General features: G+C 51.3%; 5 protein-coding genes across 5 annotated transcripts; 3 read left to right on the forward strand and 2 right to left on the reverse strand.

The window, feature by feature from the left end:
- Positions 1-1,421: 1,421 nt before the first annotated feature.
- M436DRAFT_53232 (TPR-like protein) lies at positions 1,422-5,600 on the forward strand (the record flags this gene model as incomplete). Its single annotated transcript, XM_013569437.1, has 1 exon — positions 1,422-5,600. One exon carries the CDS (start codon positions 1,422-1,424, stop codon positions 5,598-5,600), a length of 4,179 nt encoding a protein of 1,392 aa, XP_013424891.1.
- A 2,194-nt stretch (positions 5,601-7,794) lies between these two features.
- M436DRAFT_66136 (uncharacterized protein) lies at positions 7,795-11,250 on the reverse strand (the record flags this gene model as incomplete). The annotated part of the gene is made up of 11 exons (XM_013569473.1): positions 7,795-7,820; positions 7,889-8,073; positions 8,520-8,595; positions 8,633-8,988; positions 9,254-9,342; positions 9,471-9,594; positions 9,648-9,703; positions 9,736-9,785; positions 9,826-9,978; positions 10,379-10,678; positions 10,830-11,250. 11 exons carry the CDS (start codon positions 11,248-11,250, stop codon positions 7,795-7,797), a joined length of 1,836 nt encoding a protein of 611 aa, XP_013424927.1.
- A 1,864-nt stretch (positions 11,251-13,114) lies between these two features.
- Positions 13,115-13,666, forward strand: M436DRAFT_16184 (uncharacterized protein; the record flags this gene model as incomplete). Its single annotated transcript, XM_013569313.1, has 1 exon — positions 13,115-13,666. A coding segment is annotated over one exon (552 nt), but the record flags the coding sequence as incomplete, so codon positions are not given.
- Positions 13,667-17,073: 3,407 nt separating this feature from the next.
- On the forward strand, positions 17,074-19,146 carry M436DRAFT_84302 (uncharacterized protein; the record flags this gene model as incomplete). The annotated part of the gene is made up of 2 exons (XM_013569536.1): positions 17,074-17,139; positions 17,203-19,146. 2 exons carry the CDS (start codon positions 17,074-17,076, stop codon positions 19,144-19,146), a joined length of 2,010 nt encoding a protein of 669 aa, XP_013424990.1.
- Positions 19,147-19,415: 269 nt separating this feature from the next.
- M436DRAFT_53253 (FAD dependent oxidoreductase) lies at positions 19,416-20,678 on the reverse strand (the record flags this gene model as incomplete). Its single annotated transcript, XM_013569441.1, has 1 exon — positions 19,416-20,678. One exon carries the CDS (start codon positions 20,676-20,678, stop codon positions 19,416-19,418), a length of 1,263 nt encoding a protein of 420 aa, XP_013424895.1.
- Between the last annotated feature and the right edge of the window lie 25 nt (positions 20,679-20,703).

Here is a 20,703-nt window from a genome sequence, read left to right on the forward strand (position 1 = left end):
GTTTCCCAGTCCAAGGAATCATGCGTGTCGATGCAAGCCACAAAGGCTCTAGTCTCGTTCATCAACCTCAGTTTAACAAAGCAGCCCACGCCATGCGGGCCAATGCACTCCTTCCCCGACGCTGACAGGACGACCAACTTCGGCTCTGAAACGAGCCAGCTTGTCACCGAGTGGTAGGATGAAATGCAACTCGGACGATAGGATGTTCGACGTGTCCAGCAGCAACGAGATTTGCGACGGGCCATGGTTTACAGTCCTCGGAGCATTGAATGAGCGCGAGTGCCACACGGGCCGTTTATGTTGGTTGGCGCATCCCACGCGCCGATCTTAAGCCCTGGCTGGGGGCTCTGATTCGTGTCTCTCTCCATACAAGGACTCCACTGCAGTCGTATCCAGGAATTGCACATGCCCGCTCCCTGCCGAGCACGCCCCATCACGCTGCTTCCTTCGGATGTTTTTGAAAGATGATTGCTGGCCCATTCAAAAGCACCTCTTCCCGCTCCTCTCCTTTTTCGCTGTTAATCCGAACAGCAAGCAAGCGTCGCAGATTATCTGGCTGCATCGACAGGCGGCGGGCAGCAGTCATTCCTCGTCCTTCGCTTCCGAACCACTCCCGTTCCATCTTTATCTTGCGTGACATATCTGCACTATTCCCGGATCCAGTCACACGTCTCCGTTACATGGTCCCGTCGGTTGCCCGCCTACATAATCTGCAGTTGTCCTCATCTGGGGATCATTTCCCTTTCCCTTCTCTGTCTTGGATCCTTTGAATCCGCTCTGTCAGCCCCGAGTCGCTGTCTCGATTACCAACCGTTCAACCCTTGCATCCACAGCTTAAGCAACGTCTTCTCCCGTCCGCCAGTTTTTTGGGATATTCTGTTTTGACACCTGCATGCCGTACGTCGCTTTTGAGTGATTGTTAGGCTTGCTGCAAGAGATATTATCGGAACGTTGGTCAGAAGCCACTCTCGACTGGTGTACATGAATGGCAATGTCGTGCCTTAATTCGAATTTATTTCGCACAGGCATAGGCACAGGTGCACTCCGGTGAAAGCCCTAGAGGCACGCTGTGCTGTCAGAAACAACAACCTTCTACCAACGTGATCATGGATGTCGCCTTGTCACCACGGCCTCGGCCTCCAAATCCCTCGCCCTATGACTATAACCGACACCAATATCGCGACGATTACTTCTCTTATCGCTCCCAGAATGCTCAATTCGCGCAGCCTCTCAACAGCCCTTACGGTGGCTCGACACCGCGGCCGGTATTATCTGAAAACACCTTGCGGAGAAAAACCCCAAATGGGACCCTCAACGGCGCATACGAAAGTAACAGTCATGGATCGCAACCTACCAAGCACATGCTGCTTCATCGCCGTGACAGTACACAACATTACGGTCAGCCGCCTCACATGGCTCACATGGATTCTGTTATGAACCAGCAAGCCCTTCCACCACCACGTTACATGAATCCACCGTTGTATCATTACTACGGTCAATCTGTTCCGAGTGTCATGCAACCGTCTTTTCAATACCTCGGTCCTACTGCGTCTGGTGTAGATGGTCATGGTCTTTATGGTCCTTACTGGAACGATGGAACCTACATTCCATACCGTCCTGCCGCTATTAGAGATCCTCGATTTTACTCACACCATGACGGGCAGTACTCAGTGCCCGGATCCGCAAACTCCTGGATTGCTGGCGACCCTGGTCTTGTGTACCCAGCCTCCACTCACACATGGCCTGGTTACGATAACGGTGGACCTCCAATTTACCCTTCGTTCGCGGGTGCTCACAGCATACCATGTACGCTTGATTACGCTCATAATTTCGGCCATTCTCCTGCGAATGCGCAACAACGTGAGCAAGCATTCAATTGGGCCCTCCAGACTTATCGGGAGCTTCTCGTGTACATTCAACAAGTTCGTAAGACGAATCGACAGTACAAATCACCTTACCAGGCTTCGTCTCCTGGTCCCAGATTCTATCCGAAGCCCCCGAAATTCTCTGGATCCCTCTCGTCAAGAAACTCGGCTGGTTTGATAAGTTCTCATTCTGCTCACAGCAACGTCTCGTCAGCACTTTATGGCAACGCTTACCCTTACGGGCCGACTTCGATCTCCTCTTCAACGCCCCTACCTTCTCCTGGTGCTGTCGTCTCGCCAATGCATGATGCGTCACCACCAGCCCGAGCGGCGAGCGCTTTGGCTTTACTCACAAGATACTGCGATGAAGCATCATGGCAATGGACTGATGGCATACACCTTGCTGGCTGTATCGCGTACGGACTTGATTGTTATCAAAAGGCCGAGCACCTTTACCAGAAAGTTCTAAGTCTCGAACCCCGACATGTCGAGGCCATGTCGAATCTAGCTGCAACGTTAGTGGCTCTCGAGCGAAAGAAAGAGGCTGAGGAGTACTGGATGAAGGTCGTCAAGTTCGCGCCCAACTATTTCGAAGCAGTCGAACATCTGGTCGGCTTGCTTTGCAGCACGTCTCGCGGGAAGGAAGCTATCAAGGTCATCGAGTTCGTCGAACGATCATTACGGTCTTTGAAAGTTTACGAGCCGCACAAAACTTCTGATCACCAGAGTGAGAAGTCGTCCAACGCAAGTCGCTCGCCCTGCACTTCTGAAATTTCCGACCCAGCAGTTTATGACTTCGAATTGGACGGTGAGTTCTCGCGCGAGCCTTCGAGCCCGAGGGAACCTGGTTTTGGGTCAAGTGGATACGCTATTCCAGGCGCTGATAATGGCCGTATGCTCGCATTGGTGCACGCGAAGGGCAACATGCTTTACACCCTGGGCGACAACAACGGTGCAGCAAAGGCCTTCGAAGACGCTGTGCTCATTGCCACTGGCCGTGTGTTCTCGAGCATCTCACAGCTTGTAAAACACATCCTATCCGTCATCACTGCCTCGCATCCTGAGCACATTGGGCCCACCGATCCGGTGCTTCTCTATCCTGAGCAAGCTGCGAATACAGCTCGTCTTTGCTTTCCAAATCAGGGAGAACTGTCGGGCTTACGTGATGTGCCTGCCTCGCCTTCTAGTCCCGCTAAAGGCGCCGCAGTTGCAATAGCGAGTAACTCTCTCCTCTCGCTTGCGAAGATCTTCCAGGATGGCATGGGCAGAAACATCCAAGGCGCTGGTGGAAAGCCCATGGTGTCGGGTGTAAGGGAGATTCTTGCGCTCTACTACCTATCCCTGTCGTTGCAGCCTAGCCCATCCACTACCAACAATGTTGGCATCCTTCTGGCTAGTGTCCAGCAGTCGGTCCAGCCAGCAATGACCTTCCAAGGCTCTCACGTTTTCAAACAGGATATCCCTGGCGTGCATCCAGGGAGCGGCATTGCACTTGCTCTAGCGTACTACAATCATGGTTTAATGCTCGATTCTAGACATGCGCATCTCTACACGAACTTGGGAAGTCTTCTCAAAGATATCGGCCAGCTCGATGCTGCCGTCGAGATGTACAGAAGAGCCATTCAGTGCGACGGCAAATTCGATATAGCATTAGCAAATCTTGCGAATGCTGTCAAGGATAAGGGGAGAATTGCGGAGGCTATCGAATACTACAAGCGAGCCGTCGATGTCAACCCTGACTTTGCCGAGGCTGTATGTGGCCTTGCTAACGCGCTCAATTCTGTCTGTTCGTGGCAGGGAAGGGGAGGAGTCGCTGCCGACGATGGAAAGCGCGACCGCTGGCACGTAGATCAGGATGGCATGCTGCTTAGCGCAGCACTGTCAAAGTCATCCACTTTGGGCTGGATCAATCGTGTCGTCGACATTGTTGAGAAGCAGCTCAAGGAAGGCGAAAGTTGGGGTCGTGGCATCCTCACGCCGGGTTTCATCGATTCAATCGTGCAGCAGATCACAGTTTTCGATGCTGATACAACGGTTGGACAACATCTCCGCAAGATCATCGCGGGTTGGTCTGGTCAGAAGTGGGAAGGTGCGCGTCTCATCAAACTTGTCGAACGTCTGACGAGACGCATTGGCTGGCACTGGTACCAAGACAAGCACGTGCGGAAGACGCACAGGTCCAGTTATCGCAGGCCCCAACTTCCTGCTAACCTTAATGTCCCGAATGCGCCTACGGTATTGCCTTTCCACACCTTCACCTGTCCAGTCTCGGCTAAGCAGGTCCGCCTTATCTCGGAACGCAATGGACAACGCATTTCGACTATGACGCTTCGTATGCCTTGGTTGCCTGTTGATGTGTATCCTCCGCCAGCACCTCCGTCTCCAACATTGAAAGTTGGCTACATTTCATCAGATTTCAACAACCATCCATTGGCGCACTTGATGCAGTCTGTCTTTGGCTTGCACGATCAGCGAAGGGTCGAAGCGTTTTGCTACGCAACTACCGCCTCGGACGATTCACCTTACCGTCGCAAGATTGAAGAAGAATCTCCCAACTTCTACAACGTTAGCAATTGGACGACAGAACGCCTTGTCAATCAAATAGTGTCGGATGGTATCCATATCCTCGTCAATCTCAACGGATACACTCGGGGTGCTCGCAACGAGGTCTTTGCTGCCCGCCCGGCTCCCATACAGATGTCGTTTATGGGATTTGCAGGTACTCTGGGAGCTGAATGGTGCGACTATCTTCTCGCCGACGATACCGCTGTGCCACCTTCTGCACTCCGTCCGTGGCGCCGAAATCTCGACGTCGAAGACCAACTGCTTCGCGAAGGCGAGAGTGAGGAGGGCGATTGGGTGTACGCTGAGAACCTTGTATACTGCCGAGATACCTTCTTCTGCTGCGACCATCGTCAAAGTGCGGCAGACTCGGAAGAACGTAGGCTAACCTGGGATGAAGAACAATTTCGACGCTGGGAGATGAGAAAGGAGATTTTCCCTTCCCTTGCCGACGATGTTGTAATCTTTGGCAATTTCAACCAGCTCTACAAAATTGAGCCAACTACTTTCCGCACCTGGCTTCGCATCCTTTCTCAGGTTCCAAACAGCATTCTCTGGCTATTAAGATTCCCTGATGTGGGCGAGATGTATCTCAAACGCACTGCAGAGGCATGGGCGGGCGCTGCAGTAGCCGCTCGTATTATCTTCACAGATGTTGCTCCAAAGCATCTACACATCAGCCGCGCTAGAGTCTGCGACCTTTTTTTGGACACTCCTGAATGCAATGCGCATACCACGGCGGCCGATTGCTTGTGGAGCGGCACGCCTTTGCTCACGCTACCGCGCTACGAGTACAAAATGTGCAGTCGCATGGCTGCCTCGATACTCAAAGGCGCACTGCCCAAAACACCAATCGAAGTCCGTGAGAATGCCGAGAAAGATCTGATCGCATCCTCAGACACCGAGTATGAAGAGATGGCTGTGCGCCTGGGCAAAGGACTTACATATCCAAAGTCAGGAGCTGAAGTTGGCAGAGGTCAAGGTAGATTGGTCGATCTTCGCAAGATTTTGACGGAATCGAGGTGGACGTCTGCTTTGTTCAATACGGCTAGATGGACAAGAGATCTTGAGGATGCGTATGAGGAGGCTTGGAGACGATGGGTCAAGGGCGAAGGGGGCGATATCTGGTTGAAGGATGTGCCACGTGGTGGTCATCGGGTGCAGGAAGTGTGAACGGGTGCTTCTTTCCTCCTTCACAACTGCTTTTGCATCTCTTTATCTGGTTCCGGAGCGCTGGCGTTGCATAGCTATGGTTTTCTTTCAAAGTTAGGCACATCGACATCAGCACATTGCTTTCGCCTCCCTCGTGTGCTAGACTTCGTAGCTGCTTGTCCTCTAAGCTCCTCTCTCCTATGAGAGGTGTAGAACACAATGCTCACTATAGCAAGGCACAGTGATCTCTCTCAGATCAAAGATGGATCCAAAGAGAGCCTAGGCCCTAGGAAACACTTGCATCTCGATGGAATACGATCCAGTCCTTGACAACACTGGGCATTTTGATGATTACATGCGTTACATGCCTTTTGTACACGGGGAAAGGCATGGTGATTGATCTCTGTCGTCTTGCTCTGTGGGCGCACAAAAAAGATCTATCGCGTCATACGATATTTGATACCTACACGCTGAGTCACGAAACTCTATCTTCTACTGCCTGTTTTCGCTGGTGTCCAATCTTTGCAGAATGTCAAAAGATCGACTGAATACCTCGCGGTCTCAGGGACGCGGGCGGACGAGAGGGAAGTATAATCACATATCTTCAAACCAAGGGAGTCCACTCCGGGAGTCATGCACTTTAGATTCAGCATAGTATATCTTGGGTGATGATGAATTCATGGACTTGGAACTGTTACAAGTGTGTCTTATATCTGCAAGTGATGCTTGAATTTTGGAATAACTTTACACTCTTTTCTTTGTCGCCAAGAATGCGATTTCTACTAATGTGTCTTAGAATATACACGTTTTGTGTGGAGAGTTTAGGCAATTGAGTTTTGCAGGGGCTGTTTCTTACTGTCGACAATAGAAAGATTGTTATGCATTTAGGCGAAGATCGAGGAATGGATGCTCGTATTTGTAAAAGAGCGATCAGGGCTATCTAGTATTTGGAAACGGAAAGAGAGCACGGCCGTAACAGCAGAAGAGCAATTCTGTATAATTTCAAGCTTTCTTTAGAATGTACATATAAGACTATTTAGGAGATCGGGCTTTTAGACTATCTTTACAATTGCATTGTTTCCTATGAACGATATAGAGCTACTCGTCTTCTTACACCATCTTACTTCGCGTGCGATGTCGTTAGAAAATGCGAAATTTGTTAACAGCGATAGATCCTCCATGCTCGCCCGGTTCTGCCCGTTTCCTATGCTTTATGGTGGCTCGCTATCTTTGCGATATGACACTTTACGCGTTACTTTCGCCTCTTTTCGCCCTCTGCTTTATATAAGCCTTTGGAACAGTATGCTTCTCATCAAAGGTGTCTCAACATAACCAAGATACATTAACGTCACGCGCAGCAAAGAGAGAGTGAGATCTGAAACATCGATTAAGCTTAATCAATCTTTGTAGATCTTAAAGGGTCAACTGTCATACAAGGCCCAGCGGAACTCCGGTCGCATGTCTTTCACTGCTTATATCGAAATCGAAAGACTATAAATGATATCAAAAATTTGAAAAAAGCTAGAGTTCCGAAACTCTTGTTTTCTGCACGGGCAGCAGGGGTACGGGTGATCGGTACAGCTTAACGTTCCCTTCGACTTGAGTGGTCGATTCATGACAATTGAGAGTCGAAGGTGGAAGTGATTGATATGATGGAACGGCGATCTTGCCATTGACCTACTATCGGTGGACAGCTTCGCGCTCAATCACGGCATCCGCTCTTCCTCGTGTATTTTGGTGATCATCTGCTAGTCCGGAATCTTTTCTGATAAACTGTTGATCTCTGGAACTTGATAGGTAACGGCCAAGGACCTACGGTATACGAGGTACGGTGTTGTGATGAGCAGCGTCTTTCATAGACTTTGCGTGGGTCTCGTGTCTCATCGCATACTTTGAAAAGTCTGTTAAGTTGATGAAAATTGCCACCAGCAGAAATATCGCAGAACTTTTGCTTACGAATAACAGTGAAGACATTGACGCGTATATCGGGACTGATTAACGTGTGTTTATTGTGATGTCCAGAGACTAGTGACACTGCTCTTCGTTTGTCGTAGATCTGAAGATGATTCTGGATAATAGGCATGATGAGAAGTGCGAATGTAGTTCTCGAGGGAATGTGACAACTGGTGGTGATGAAGTGACGTTCAGCTGTCGTTTGCTCGGACATGTGTTTCGGTATTACATGAAGCAGATATGTATCTTTGTACCTTCGATCTCATCGGATCGAGAGGCAAGTTTTGCCTGGATCTTACATGTAGCATCTACCACCATCTCTTGAGCTCTCGATTGTTATTACTCACGGGACGTACCCGGGTACACTGTAGACATACACGAGCTGAGCCGGCCCAGTGTCATAGGTGTGGAGACTGGAGGAGACGTAGTGCAAGCTGCTCGGTCAGATTCGGTATCTGCAAGGTCGTTTTTCCCAAGCTCAGAGAGCTGCCGTGCGGTCGAGCTTCGATATACTCCGTCGAGCTTCATGCCTGACGGCATCCTGAAAGTCGGTCAAGTAGAGCATCGGCCACAAAAAGGACCTATATTCAATTCACTCCGGCATCTCTTCATCACTACTGAAGCTCGATCCAAGATACTAAATTGAGGTTTGTGGCTACTCGAACGCCAGTCCAGCTGAACTCCATGCTGTGCAGTAGCGTGTTTGGAAGGTGCATTAGATAGTGCAATCGCGTTTCCAAGTGTTTGTCAATGGGATACATAATCTGATGTAAGGAAGTAACAAGGAAGGTTTCGTACTGTACAGAATCTTTGTACCTCGTACTTGACCAGAGAGAGATCAGATGGTGGGTGACTGGTCGAAGAGGGCTTGTCAAAATGTGAGCAGGGTCATCACGGCGACAAGTAGTGCAGATCCGCCATCATCATCCGGAACCAGGTAAGGCAAGCATCGTCTAAGTTGTCCGTCAAAGATGCGTTGTTTCTCACAATCTTTCTGTTCCATAGACGATATCCCAATCAATCGTGAATGTGTGATGAAACCAGCTCTCATCTCCGGACGAGTCTTTCCGGATTCGTCATCGGTACGTGTATTTGCTTACTCAAGTCACAGCGGTGGCTTTCTGGCAATGTACTCGCGATGAAGCATTGCTTGTTCTTGCATCGCGCGTTGGGCGCTTCAATGGTCGAGCTCGTCACAGGCATCACAGAACCTAGAGTGATCTCAGTGCACATTGACCAACCGATGCCATCTGAGCGAGCATCGTTCGCTGCAAGGCGGAAAGCAAAATATATTCGAAAGCGGGAACATTGCCCAGTCGTGTGGAATGATAGGGCTGCATCAATGCAAGAGTCAGTGAGGAACAGCACAATTGCTTGCTCAGAAGTGGAGAGGTGGATATGAGAGTGAGGAAGAAGTGATCGGCAGCATTTGCTGCAAAAGCCAGCACGGCCCCCACTGCGCAGATGATTTGTGTTTCCTGCATGCGACTAAGATAGCTGGGAAACCTCGGCGCGCAGCAGAACCTGCGAAGGAAACAACCCTGCAAGACAGGCCGTCATATCCTTGTGCAATTACTTCGAGAGGTGTAGTGAAGTTGAAATGGCATGAGTAGCATGTAATCTGGATGTCGTCAAGATATCTCCGTACCGTTGTCGTCGGGCGGGAGGAACGGGCACCTTATCTATGAAGTGGTAGGCCGTTTGTACTATAATGGACATACCCCCACGACCCTTCTGTGGCACGAGATGAGGCTGACAAGAAGACGCAAGGCACATCACCGTTTAGACTCTGCGCAGCATGCTCGCAGTGCTGTAAATGCACAAGGCAAAAATGCCGCCCATCTTGCCAATCAGCAAATCACACATCCTGCGTTTAGAAACGATTGAAAGAGACGTGTACTCGAATGTCCGATTTGTCGCCCCGACAGCGCGACTAACCACACTGGTGTGCTCCTCCGCAGACAAATCCAAGGTTCGGGTGATCAACGACGTGTTGTAGCATGGACTTCTGAATCCTTCTGCTTGTGGCTGCAGCTCAAGAGACATGCAGGCCCCCATGACGCTGCACGACCCATGCTCGCGCGTCTTGGAAATAATAGAATGTTCCATACTCACCTGCTAGCTGCTGCTGCAATTACGCCCGTAGGGAGAGTGTGTTTCCATGTCCAAGACTGTGGGTCGGCATGTTATATTAAAAACGAACAATTGTGGGATACGGCGTGACGATGGATGCGACCCACTGCGTGCCGCGTCCTATTTGGTTATCGAATTTAGGAAAAGGAAGCAGACCTACTCGTAGAGGTGTGTCCCAAAGCAGTAAGTGTCGGAATCGAAGTAGACGCGCATGACTGACGTGCGTAACTCAGCTCCAAGACCATGGTAGCCACCCGTTGTGAGATGTCGACATCACGTTGTGGCACATCGCCATGTGCTTCTGATTGCGATGCTGTCTAATCCAGAGACATATGGGTTTGCACGTACGTAGATCTTCGCAGTCAAATATTGGCTGCTGCTCATTGATATACGAGCGTGGCGACAAGACCCTTCCTTACGGGCGTAAATGCCCTCGACTGGGCCCAATCAAGACTTCATATCTGCCAACTGTCAGACAGATGAACGAATGATCACCGCAACAGTAACGGCTTAAACGCGATGTCATACGAGATTGACCAGAGCGACCGCGCTCAATTGATATTGATCTCTTGCCACAAAGGCTTGGAAGCGGCCCGACAACGTCTGAGCCAGACCTCGCTCAACGCCGGACAATGTTATTGCGCAACCCGCGATAGACGTTGCCTATCTATCACACGGCCATAACAATGTGCGCCAGGCACGGCGAGACCGACACGCAGCAACAGCAACCATGTATTTCGGAGTCGCCTGTGTTTCGTGTACTGCAGATCGATTTGAGAAGCCATGCATAAGGCTGTATTGAATCAGGAATGGCTCGTGGATTCCAGATATGCAGCATCCTGCATATTTGGCTCCAGTCTGATCATGCTGGCTAAACTGCAGCAGCACTGAAACTAAAGGACCCCGGCATCTTGTAAGAACGCCTTGGTTGAGAATCTGGGCACGTACACCTCTCCGGGTATGCTCGACGAAGATGCCATGGACGCTCAAGCAACTGTGCAGTGCAGCGCAGCCTGCGACTCAACGTAGTGTAGCTATTCTTGTCTGCATTATTAGATGAATGTCTCGAATCCCAGCAAGTTGGATGTGGTCCAAGACATTTGCATTGAGGTATGATATGGTGTGGTGTGCTCATGACTCTTTTCCTTGATGTGGTATGCAGACCTGAATCTTCGGAAAAGCTGTCACAAGAGGTCTCAGGGCCTAAGACTGTTGACATCTCGGTAGTAGGTACAAGACCATATGTTGCTGTAGCCAGGCGAAAATCCGGGCAAGATCTAGGGAGTGTACCAACATTGAGAGCCTCGTGAACAAAGTACGGCTGAAAATGGGATCCGTAGGGATCAAGCTTTCCTACTTGGGGCTTCAAATCGCGAAAGATCAGCCGCGAAAGAGGCTTAGTGTGCAGACAGTCACGGTTAGGCTGGCAAGATAGTCTGGAGAAGAGGGCGAATGCGGACTGGTAGACAAGGAGACGCGCTAGCCAAGAGGATATTTCAAATATGAACCTTGTCGATTCGGCGAGCTTCACACGTCCGAGAAATCCCATCATGTCAGGATTTTCTTTTTGAAACATGTCTTTCATGGTAGGAATCTACATGGACGAGACGTCTTGGAATGTGTCGTCCGGAGTGACCGAGTCGAAGGATTCCTAGACGACATTCTCTGATGAGCGGCTACTATAATATTGACGATGATGATGATGATGATGATGATGATGATTGAAGTTGAACAAGACAGCGTGTCTAACCGCGGCTGGCGACGGCAGCAGCATGAAAATTGCCGAAGAAGCTCTCAGAAGGAGTCAAGTTTTGGCGCTTTGAGAGATGCATGCAGGGAGCCGCTTGGTGTTGCTCCAGCTGGAAGGCACTGACAAAGTGCTAACGCGCGAAGATCTGCACGATCCCCACCGGCGTGAGTGAAAGTTGCATAAGGGTGCAGGGGGTTGGTTCGCTTTATAAAATTAAACAAAACACATCAACAAGAAGTTGTGACAGGCAGCTTGCAAACGTGGACAGTAAAATTACAAGGAGAAGTTGTGACAGTTGGCAGACAGGTCCAACGGGCACAACAAGGCCATGCAGAAGCAGTGCGCTTGCGCAAGGGGAGAGAGGTAGAAGGGGGAAAAGCAGTTGCTGTTAACGGGCCGCGCGAAGGGTTAACTTTGGCGATGGCCAACCGTCCAAACAGGGCATGGCGCGGTCAGAGAGGATTCCGAGTGCGTGTTAGATGGACCCGGGGCGTGGTCTATGACTGCAAGTGCGGCCAAAAGGCTCAAGGGCCTTGCTCGGCGATGCGGCAAGTGCGCGAGTATTCCAAAAGCCAAAGAAGCGAATGGCGCACAAAATTTGCATAGTGTGTGGATGTTTGAGCACACAGCAGACGATAGTTCGACGAACAGAGAGGTCAAGGTGAACACCGATTTCATTGTTATTGATCCTCATCTTTGACTACTGGCTGTTGACTGTTTCGAATGATTCCAAACGGCTTTCTGCATCGAACGGCGGGCGTGGATGACGCCTTCCCAAGCTCGGTACGGCCCAGCTTGGGAAGGCCAACGCTCAAAAGTCTTGGGTCGTTATACGCGCACAAGGGGGGCGGGCCAGAGTCAAACCGCGAAGATCCTGCAACGGCGTCCGATGACCTGCAGTAGGCGTCGAGCAACAAAGCCAAGGACTCAAAGTGGGTTTTCTTGGTTGATGGAGCGAGCGAGCGACGAGGCAAGGGGGACCGCGCCGGCGCCGTCGGGACTGGTGCAAGCCTCTGGCATGGCCATGCTCACCATCCCTGCTGCACATCGCCCATCACCCAGCGATCTGGATAAAGTTCGACTCTGACGTTAGCGGGAAGGGCCAAGTACAATTGAGCCCTAGATCCCCTTCTTTTGACATGCTCCCTCCTCATCAGGACCTGGCCTCCAACCGTTATAACCGTCCGTCTCCTGCTTTTCGACAACGGCCGCCAACCTACCTCCGTGAGAACTATCGACATCACCCAGACCCAAAGCCTGCCCCTCTTGGAACTTCAACAGGAGTTGACGCACCTGCCCCGCTGTCCGTTTAGGCCCATCGTTGTGACGGATTCGGAATTCCTCCTGATACCGTTAAACACTGTGCTCGATACAAATACAACGACCTCGTCGCAACATCAACAGCCATCCAACATCCCAACTGGTCTTGCATCGACTTTATAACGACCTCGTTATCCCTCCCCGTTGTCTTACTTCTCCTCCATCCTCATCGCCTCAGACACACTGTCCTCTACCACATTCCTTTCATAGCTTCAAGCTTGACTTTAGGTAAGCATCATACCATCATCAATGCCTGCTATCCACGTTGTCGCAACGTGTATTCCCTTACAACCTCATACCACCTCGCGACCATGAACCATATCTAACAGCCTTTCCAGTTCCAACTTCTACATTCCTTCAAGTCTTTTGATCCTTCAAAATGCCTGCACACAAGAGAGGTCCTTGGTCCCAGCAGGAGGATCACATCCTCATGAGCCTTGTCCACTCTCAGGGCGCCCACAACTGGGTCCGCATCTCGAGCATGATGGGCACTCGCTCTCCCAAGCAGTGCCGTGAGAGATACCACCAGAACCTCAAGCCCAACCTCAACCATGATCCCATCACTCCCGAGGAGGGTGAGTTGATTGAGCAAATGGTCGCCGAGATGGGCAAGCGCTGGGCCGAGATCGCTCGTCGCCTTCGCGGCCGCAGCGACAACGCTGTCAAGAACTGGTGGAATGGCGGCATGAACCGCCGCAGACGCAACGCTCAACGCCGTGCCGAGATGGAAACCCGTCAACAGCAGCAGCATGTTCAACACCAGATGATTGGCCAGCCTGGCCAAGTTGTTCAGCAACACATGCCTGAGCAGGCCATGTACTTCAACTCTGCCATGCAAAGACCCCAGTATTTCGACCAGAACCAGCTGCCTGCCATCTACCAGCAGCAGGCACACATTGCCACGCAGCAAGCTCATTATCCTCAGACCCTGGGTGTTCCTCAGTTCGGTCGCACTCTTCGTGCGTCTCCTTTCGACAGTCCTTTGCCTTCACCTGGTGCTTACTCTCAAATTTCGGCAGACGGCGCACCTTCCCTAGTTTCAGACGCTTCTTCATACTCGCAACGCTCCCCTCACGGCACATCCCCCGTCGAGCTTCCTCCTCTCAGCCAACAAGACCAGCGATACGTCGACCGCCGCCCTTCCAGCTCCTACATGCAGCAACAGCGCCTGGTTGTTCCCGGCCAAGAGGGCTACCAGATTCCCATGCAAATGTCTCGCTCCGAGGATGGCACTAAGCGTCCCCAGATGCTTCAGGAGGCCTTCAACCCCCAAGCTGCCATGATGTACCGCCAAGCTCAGGAGTACCCTCAGATGCAATATCCTCACCAAGCACCTCTTCCCCACGTCTACCAGCAAATGGCTCCTCAGCACCACTTCTCACACATGCCTCCTCACATGGCTGCCGCCGCTCACCAGCACCACTCGCTTGATCCCGAGCTTGCTCAAGATGGCGGCGACGGCAAGGAGAGCCCCAAGGAGAAGATGAGATTGTCGGCCATTGTTGCCAACTAAACCCTTTATCAACGACAGAATCGGGATTGCATGTAAATAATGAGGGATGAGGCGTCTTGGGCTTTCTGGTTTACTACATTTCATGGCGTTTGTAATCTATGCATGGTGCTGGGTTTGAGGGATGGAGAATTGTGTATACCCAACTTGTTTTGCTTTAGCATCGCTTTCGATTCTAATGATCATTCGCTATCATCGAACACATCTTTCAACTCCTTTGCCATCATCTATAACACTTGGAGTGTCTTGCAGCCTCAACCCCAAGATCCAACAGCTGCACACCGTTCAGCGAGCGGTATATCTTCTTCATCGTTGCTGTTCCCTGTCAAACATCCTCCCACTGATGCTGAAAACGCAGACAGTGCACTTTATTCTTAGACATGAAACCGCAAAAATCTATCACGATTGCACTTGCATCGAGATACCCAATAACAGCCTACTTTACGTGGTTCTGAATTCTCATTGTTGGAAGACATGCAACTATCTCTTGAGGTTCTGCTACGTTCGTCCTTGTGTCTGTGTTTACACCGAGCTGCAGGTCCTTTGTTTGTTTAACTGCACCGTTCATGCTCTGATTACATTAATCTTATTCACCTCAATCTCACCGTTATGTACGAACACGTTTGGTCGTTGTAGGAAGAGCACAACTGCCAGAGACGTTTGCCAGTCTCATCAGAAACGAAATAACAGCACAAACAGCCGTAACAGTCACAACGCATCTCACCGGGGACGGAAGCGTTGCAACGACTTTCGCAACAGGGGAGCTGAATCCCCCCTCCGACGTTTTGCACCTTGCAAGATTAACCATCGGGAGGTCAACGCTCTAGCACGCAACCATGATGATGCTGCTGCTGATCCCGTCGCTGGCCTCGTACGTATTCACGAGTTTCGATCTTCAGCCGTGCTTCCCTTCCCTCCCCACCACAAGAGTGCCACAGGGGGGAGAGTTACGTCTCCGTGTCCGTGTAGAAGAACAAACTATGTATGCACGGGTATCCACACTACACGCTATGCTGTTGACCAAGATCCTTCCTGCCGACTTGTCCCAGGTCCCTTATGCATCTCTGGTCTGGAACGCTACTTATGCCCGATTGCAAGTCGTGACCTGCTTCTCCGTCCTGTGCGCGTAAGCGGCAGCACCTGTCACTTATCTGTTGTCACGAGAAGGTAGGCGATCGAACCCTTTACGAGGTCTTATCGCGTCAGATGATCAAAATGTATTCACCTGATCGCATTCCCGTGATTCGTCCAAAAACCTGGGTGCTGCGAAACTCTGGGAGAATTGATCGTCCCAGCATTCGACGCGAGAAGAGCTGTCGCGAACCAAGATGAGTGATCGAAACCTTTCATGATTTCTGTTTGGCAACAACTCTTTTTCGATCTGTTCGTGTTTCTCGCCGCGGGCCGACCGTTTGGCTTCCGCTCAGGACGCGAAAAGGCTAAAGTTTCCTACCAAGAGTTCGAGAGGAGACAGAGTTGAACAGCGCAGAGAGGCTACCACAAAGAAGCACCAAGCCATCAAAGGGTGTTGTGCACTGTGCAGCGCCAGACTACACAACTCTTAGCTCCGACTCTGAAACATCAAAAGTAATGGTATAGCTTTCAGGAAACTGCGATACACTTTTACTCTGTTCGCCGTTGGACGCGACGAAGAGTCCCACAGAAGGCTGATATTTTTGTAGCAGACGGTGAAAGCCCCCTGGTCACTCTGGTTGATGGCATCAGAAACATTCTCCACGTGTAAGCCACGAGGTTTAGATGAGAGACACTGGGGTATGGCATCTCAAATGTTCCTTGGTAGTGAATGCAGCTGGCTTAATAATTGACAAATCTGATTGTTCTTGCAGTGCCACAGACGCAGTCAGAACCACATTGGCGTGTGTCCAAATCTGACACGTTAGCGAGAAGGCTCGCATACCTAGGTACTGGCATGTTGATAGGGGGGAACATGCTGTGGAGCCGTGGTGTATGTCGCGTTCGAGGCTTGCAAGGAGCTGCTCCCGTCCTCAACCCTTCTCCAGCATGGCCGGCATTATCGAACATCCCAACTGATGCACCTCGGCAGCACCCTACACAGAAGAGACGGCTGGCGCTTGTCTGCTTGCGCAAACGAATAGGGGACACGATTTTTTGGCTGTGTCATCCGTGCGAAGGTCTGTCCTCTGCTCGCGTTAGGAAAGTGTGGCTTCTGCTCCACACCGTCCTTGCTAGTTTAGGCAACTCACGGTATGCTTCTCCGTCCCGAGGAGGACCATGTAGCGCCTCTCTTTTGGACTACGCGACTTGAACTGCTTTGCGCGCCAGTGCAAGTATCTCCTGATCGCACGGCCGAATGCGATACCGCAATTGTGGCTCACGGGGGCTTGGGGAAGAGAGCATCCGGCAGTGCGCTATCGATACTGCGTAGGGTTGGTCGTCCTTAGCAAGAAGGTAACGCGACGAGGAACGCGTGACATGCGGACTTCGACCACTACTATATCACAGTTTGTCAACTGGCATTCCGCAAGAAGTGGACAGCTCCAGCCTCGTAGGCCAATGCGGGTCTGTCGGCCAAAAGAGGACGGACGATCTGCTGGTGCTTGCACGTTCACGGTCCGAGCCAAGCCACGGCGTTCCTTTGCGGCATCGATCATGACGATCGGCGCTTGGCACAGCCTCGTTTGCAGACGACTGACGGCTCCACAGCCACCGCGTGTCCTGTCAACCAGCCTCTGCACAGTGAAGATCCGAGACTGCTGAATGAGGTGATATCTCTTTCGAGAGATTTGGTGCACATCGTCGCAGGCAGAACTGTGATATGCCACCCGCCGGCCGGAGTGCTGCGCGCCATGGATTCAAGCTATAGCCCGGACCCCTCGACCGACGAATCCGGCACTCTCTATACCGCGCTACTAGTAAGAACAAGTTCGAGCGATACGACATAGCGTATGCATCGCTTACTAGGGACTTCACTATAGTCACAAAGGGATCTAGCCAGCAGAATCCCAATCAACCATGTCACCGCACCGGGTGTTGATCTGACCCCTGTGTGTTTCTCGGATCATCGCTACGAGGATGCTGCTGCACAGCAATGCCTCTCGAATCTTCTTGCTGTTGGATTTCATAGGATAATCGTCGACTTGTACTGGGACCAGAGCCGACAGACATGGAGTCTGTGTCCAGTTGAACTCGACAATCAAGGAAATGCGACCTCACCTATCAGGACTGGAGCCTTTCCTAGCAGCCTCTCGACCTCCTCTTCTTCCACAAGTCCGTCGGCTACTCTGACTAGGGCCAGGGTTTCTGAAGACACGGCCGCACCTATAGTACGGGATGTTCTGCACAGTTCCTTGATTTCTGCCAATGAAGGCGTGCACCATTCGGGGGGACTCCAAGTCCGACAAACTTCCGAAGTTGCCTCCGAATCTATAGCCGCATCTGGCACCAGTGCAGCTTTGACGAGCGCTACACTTGCGGCCGCTCCAAGCAGCACGACCAACGGAGACAGCACGGCTGCAGCATCTCAATCGTCGTCCGCTGTACAGCCGTCGCAGAGCGGGCTTCAAATTGATGGCTACTCATGTACAGACACCATTGGCATATCCACCTTGACCGACGTACTGGCGGCGTATTTTGAAGTGACCGAAAATGACCTGAATGCGACTTTCAAATACCTCGAGTTCAACGTGCGCTTGGCTGCTCCGCTCAATGACCCCACCGATACCACGAGTTCAGCCGATCCTGAAAGGCTGCCCGCTTCAGGTAACTACATCAGCGATCTTATCAACTCGACTCTCTCCCGATATCTATACACGCCAGCAGCCCTTCGGTCCGAGAGAGCCAATCTGAATCAATCATGGTTTGCAGGCAATATCGACAATCCGCCAGCGGCGGAGTATATGACGATATTGCCTCTGGATAATGCATCTGGAGTGTACACACAGAACGGCTGGCCCAGTGAGAGCATCATCATGTTTCTGCGTGCTCTGCGTGTCATAGCAAGCATCGGAACAGTGGACCCTCAGATGCAGCAATATGACTTTGAGGCAGATGCTGAAACCGTCTTTTCACCTGGCTTTATCTCAAACGATATTGACACAACATTGTCTTCCAATGGTACTGTCATCGCTGGCTGCCTGTATCAATCTAGCAACATCACAGTCCCAATCGCAAATTCTTCATGGGCCATCTCCAGCAATCTACCCAACAATACAATCATCAACACGACATCTAGTGCAGCTCTAGATTTGTCGTCATGTGGTATATCACCCATACTAGACATGCCGTTGCTAGGCAACTCAGCAACAAACAACGCGACCACCTATCGTGCATTCATTCGCAATTCACTCTGGGGCTGGGACACGGACGAGCCCAGCGACAGTCTATCGACAGCAACGACCAACCGCCACTGCGCAGTCTCCAACCTCGCCAACAACGGTCTTTGGGAAGTCGTAGACTGCACCAACGAAAACCGCTTCCTCTGCCGTCGCGACGACTCACCCTACACCTTCAGCATCAGCGACGCCAAAAATCGCTACTACCAAGGCTACGAAGCTTGCGACCAAGGCTATACTTTCGCTGTCCCTCGCACCGCACTCGAGAATCGATATGCGGTTGCTGCCATGTGGGATTTCTTATCCCGACAGACCGACTATGACAATGCGCCCGTGTTTTGGCTGAGCATCAACGACATCGATACCAAGGATTGTTGGGTCAGCGGTGTGGATGAGATTTGTCCGTACAGATCTGACGATAGAGATACGAATAAGCCCACGGTGGTCATACCTACCGTGGCTGGTGTCATTGTTTTCCTGTTGGCCATCTTGACAATCATGGTCAAGTGTGCTGCGAACAGACAGAACACGAGACGCAGACGCAAACGTGGCGAGGGAGGTTGGGACTATGAAGGTGTGCCTTTGTAATGGTTTGTTTGATTGATTGTATCATTTCGAATGACGGTTTTTGGCGTTCGGGCATCGGGTAAATTTACTTGTGAAATATTTACTTATTGTAATTACCATCTTGAATCTACAAGCATCGATCCACAATTACCATAATCACATCAAGCAAGGTCCTCTATAAACGCCTGACCGCCGGCCCATCATCCTAATCATCTACAAGATTACATCCCAAACTCTAGACACAAATCTTCACAACTTGCCCACCACACCTTTCAAGCTTTTTTCCTTCCCTATCGATACAACAACCTCCAAACCTCCTCCGCAATAGCCAAACTACTGGTCAACCCTGGACTCTCGATCCCCAACAAATTCACAAACCCATCATACCCTTCCTCCCTCTTGATGTGAAAATCCTGGAACCCTTTGCCCGAGCCCACCGCACCCATTCTGCCCAATTTTGGCCTTATGCCCGCGTAATCCAACGCCAAAGCCGACTCATCAATACCAGGAAGATATTTTTTGATATCGGCTATGGCGGCTGCAAAGCGTGTAGGGTCGGAAGTGGGTGTGTAGTCGTGTGGAGAGTCCACCCACTCGACATCGGGGCCAAAGCGGACGCGGCCGCCTAGATCCAGAGTCAAATGTGTGCCCAGACCGCCTTGACCGGGCACAGGAGCTGGGTAGACCAAAACAGAAGGTTTGGGGTTGCTGGATGCGTAGGAAAAGTAATTCCCCTTTGCGTAAAAGGGCCGTGTGTGTCTCGAGGCAGGTAAAATCATGTTTGAAATGTCGCAGGCGTAGAGACCTGCAGAGTTGATTAGGATTTCTGCGGTGATGGGTTCGGTTTCTCCTTCTTGCGATGCAGTGTAGATTTTCCAGTCTGGGGAGGAAGGGGAAGGTGCTTCTATGCGAGTCACCTTTGCATTCAGCGCTGTATCGCCACCGGCGTCTTGGAAGCTGCCGTGCAGGAATTGCATGTATGCATGGCTGTCCAGAATTCCCGTCGTGGGCGACTCGAGCACGGCGGTTTCGGCTCTGACATCGGGTTCCCTGCTCTGTGCCTCTTCTCTACTCAAGAATCTAGTAGGCACACCGATGCTCTTTGCAAACTCGTGCACTTTTGCCACAGCCTCGGCTTGCGTCTCGTCCTGCGCAACCACCCACTTCCCACAATTGTTGTAGGGTATGGAATGTTTATCGCAAAGTTGATATAGCATTTCCTTGCCTTGGACGCACAATTTTGTCTTTAGCGAGCCATGGCCGTAGTAGATTCCCGCGTGAATGACTTCGCTGTTGCGGCTGCTGGTTTCTGTGCCCACGGCTTTGTGTTGCTCGATCAAGACTGTGGATGTGGCTGAGGATGTGGTGGTGCCGCCATTGTGTTGTTGTTGGAGGCGGCGAGCGATGGCCAGGCCTACGGCTCCTCCGCCGATTACTGCGTGTGTGAAGTCTGCTTGTGCGCGTGCTGTGCTGCTGAAGTTTCTACATGGCTGTCGGGTTGGCAGATTTTTGATGGTTTGGAGTGCTACTCGGCGGGCATGAAGTAGTGCCATGCTTGCGTATGTGATCTTTGGCATT

Source organism: Aureobasidium namibiae (assembly GCF_000721765.1).
Source record: "Aureobasidium namibiae CBS 147.97 unplaced genomic scaffold scaffold_15, whole genome shotgun sequence".
NCBI classification, from domain to species: domain Eukaryota; kingdom Fungi; phylum Ascomycota; class Dothideomycetes; order Dothideales; family Saccotheciaceae; genus Aureobasidium; species Aureobasidium namibiae.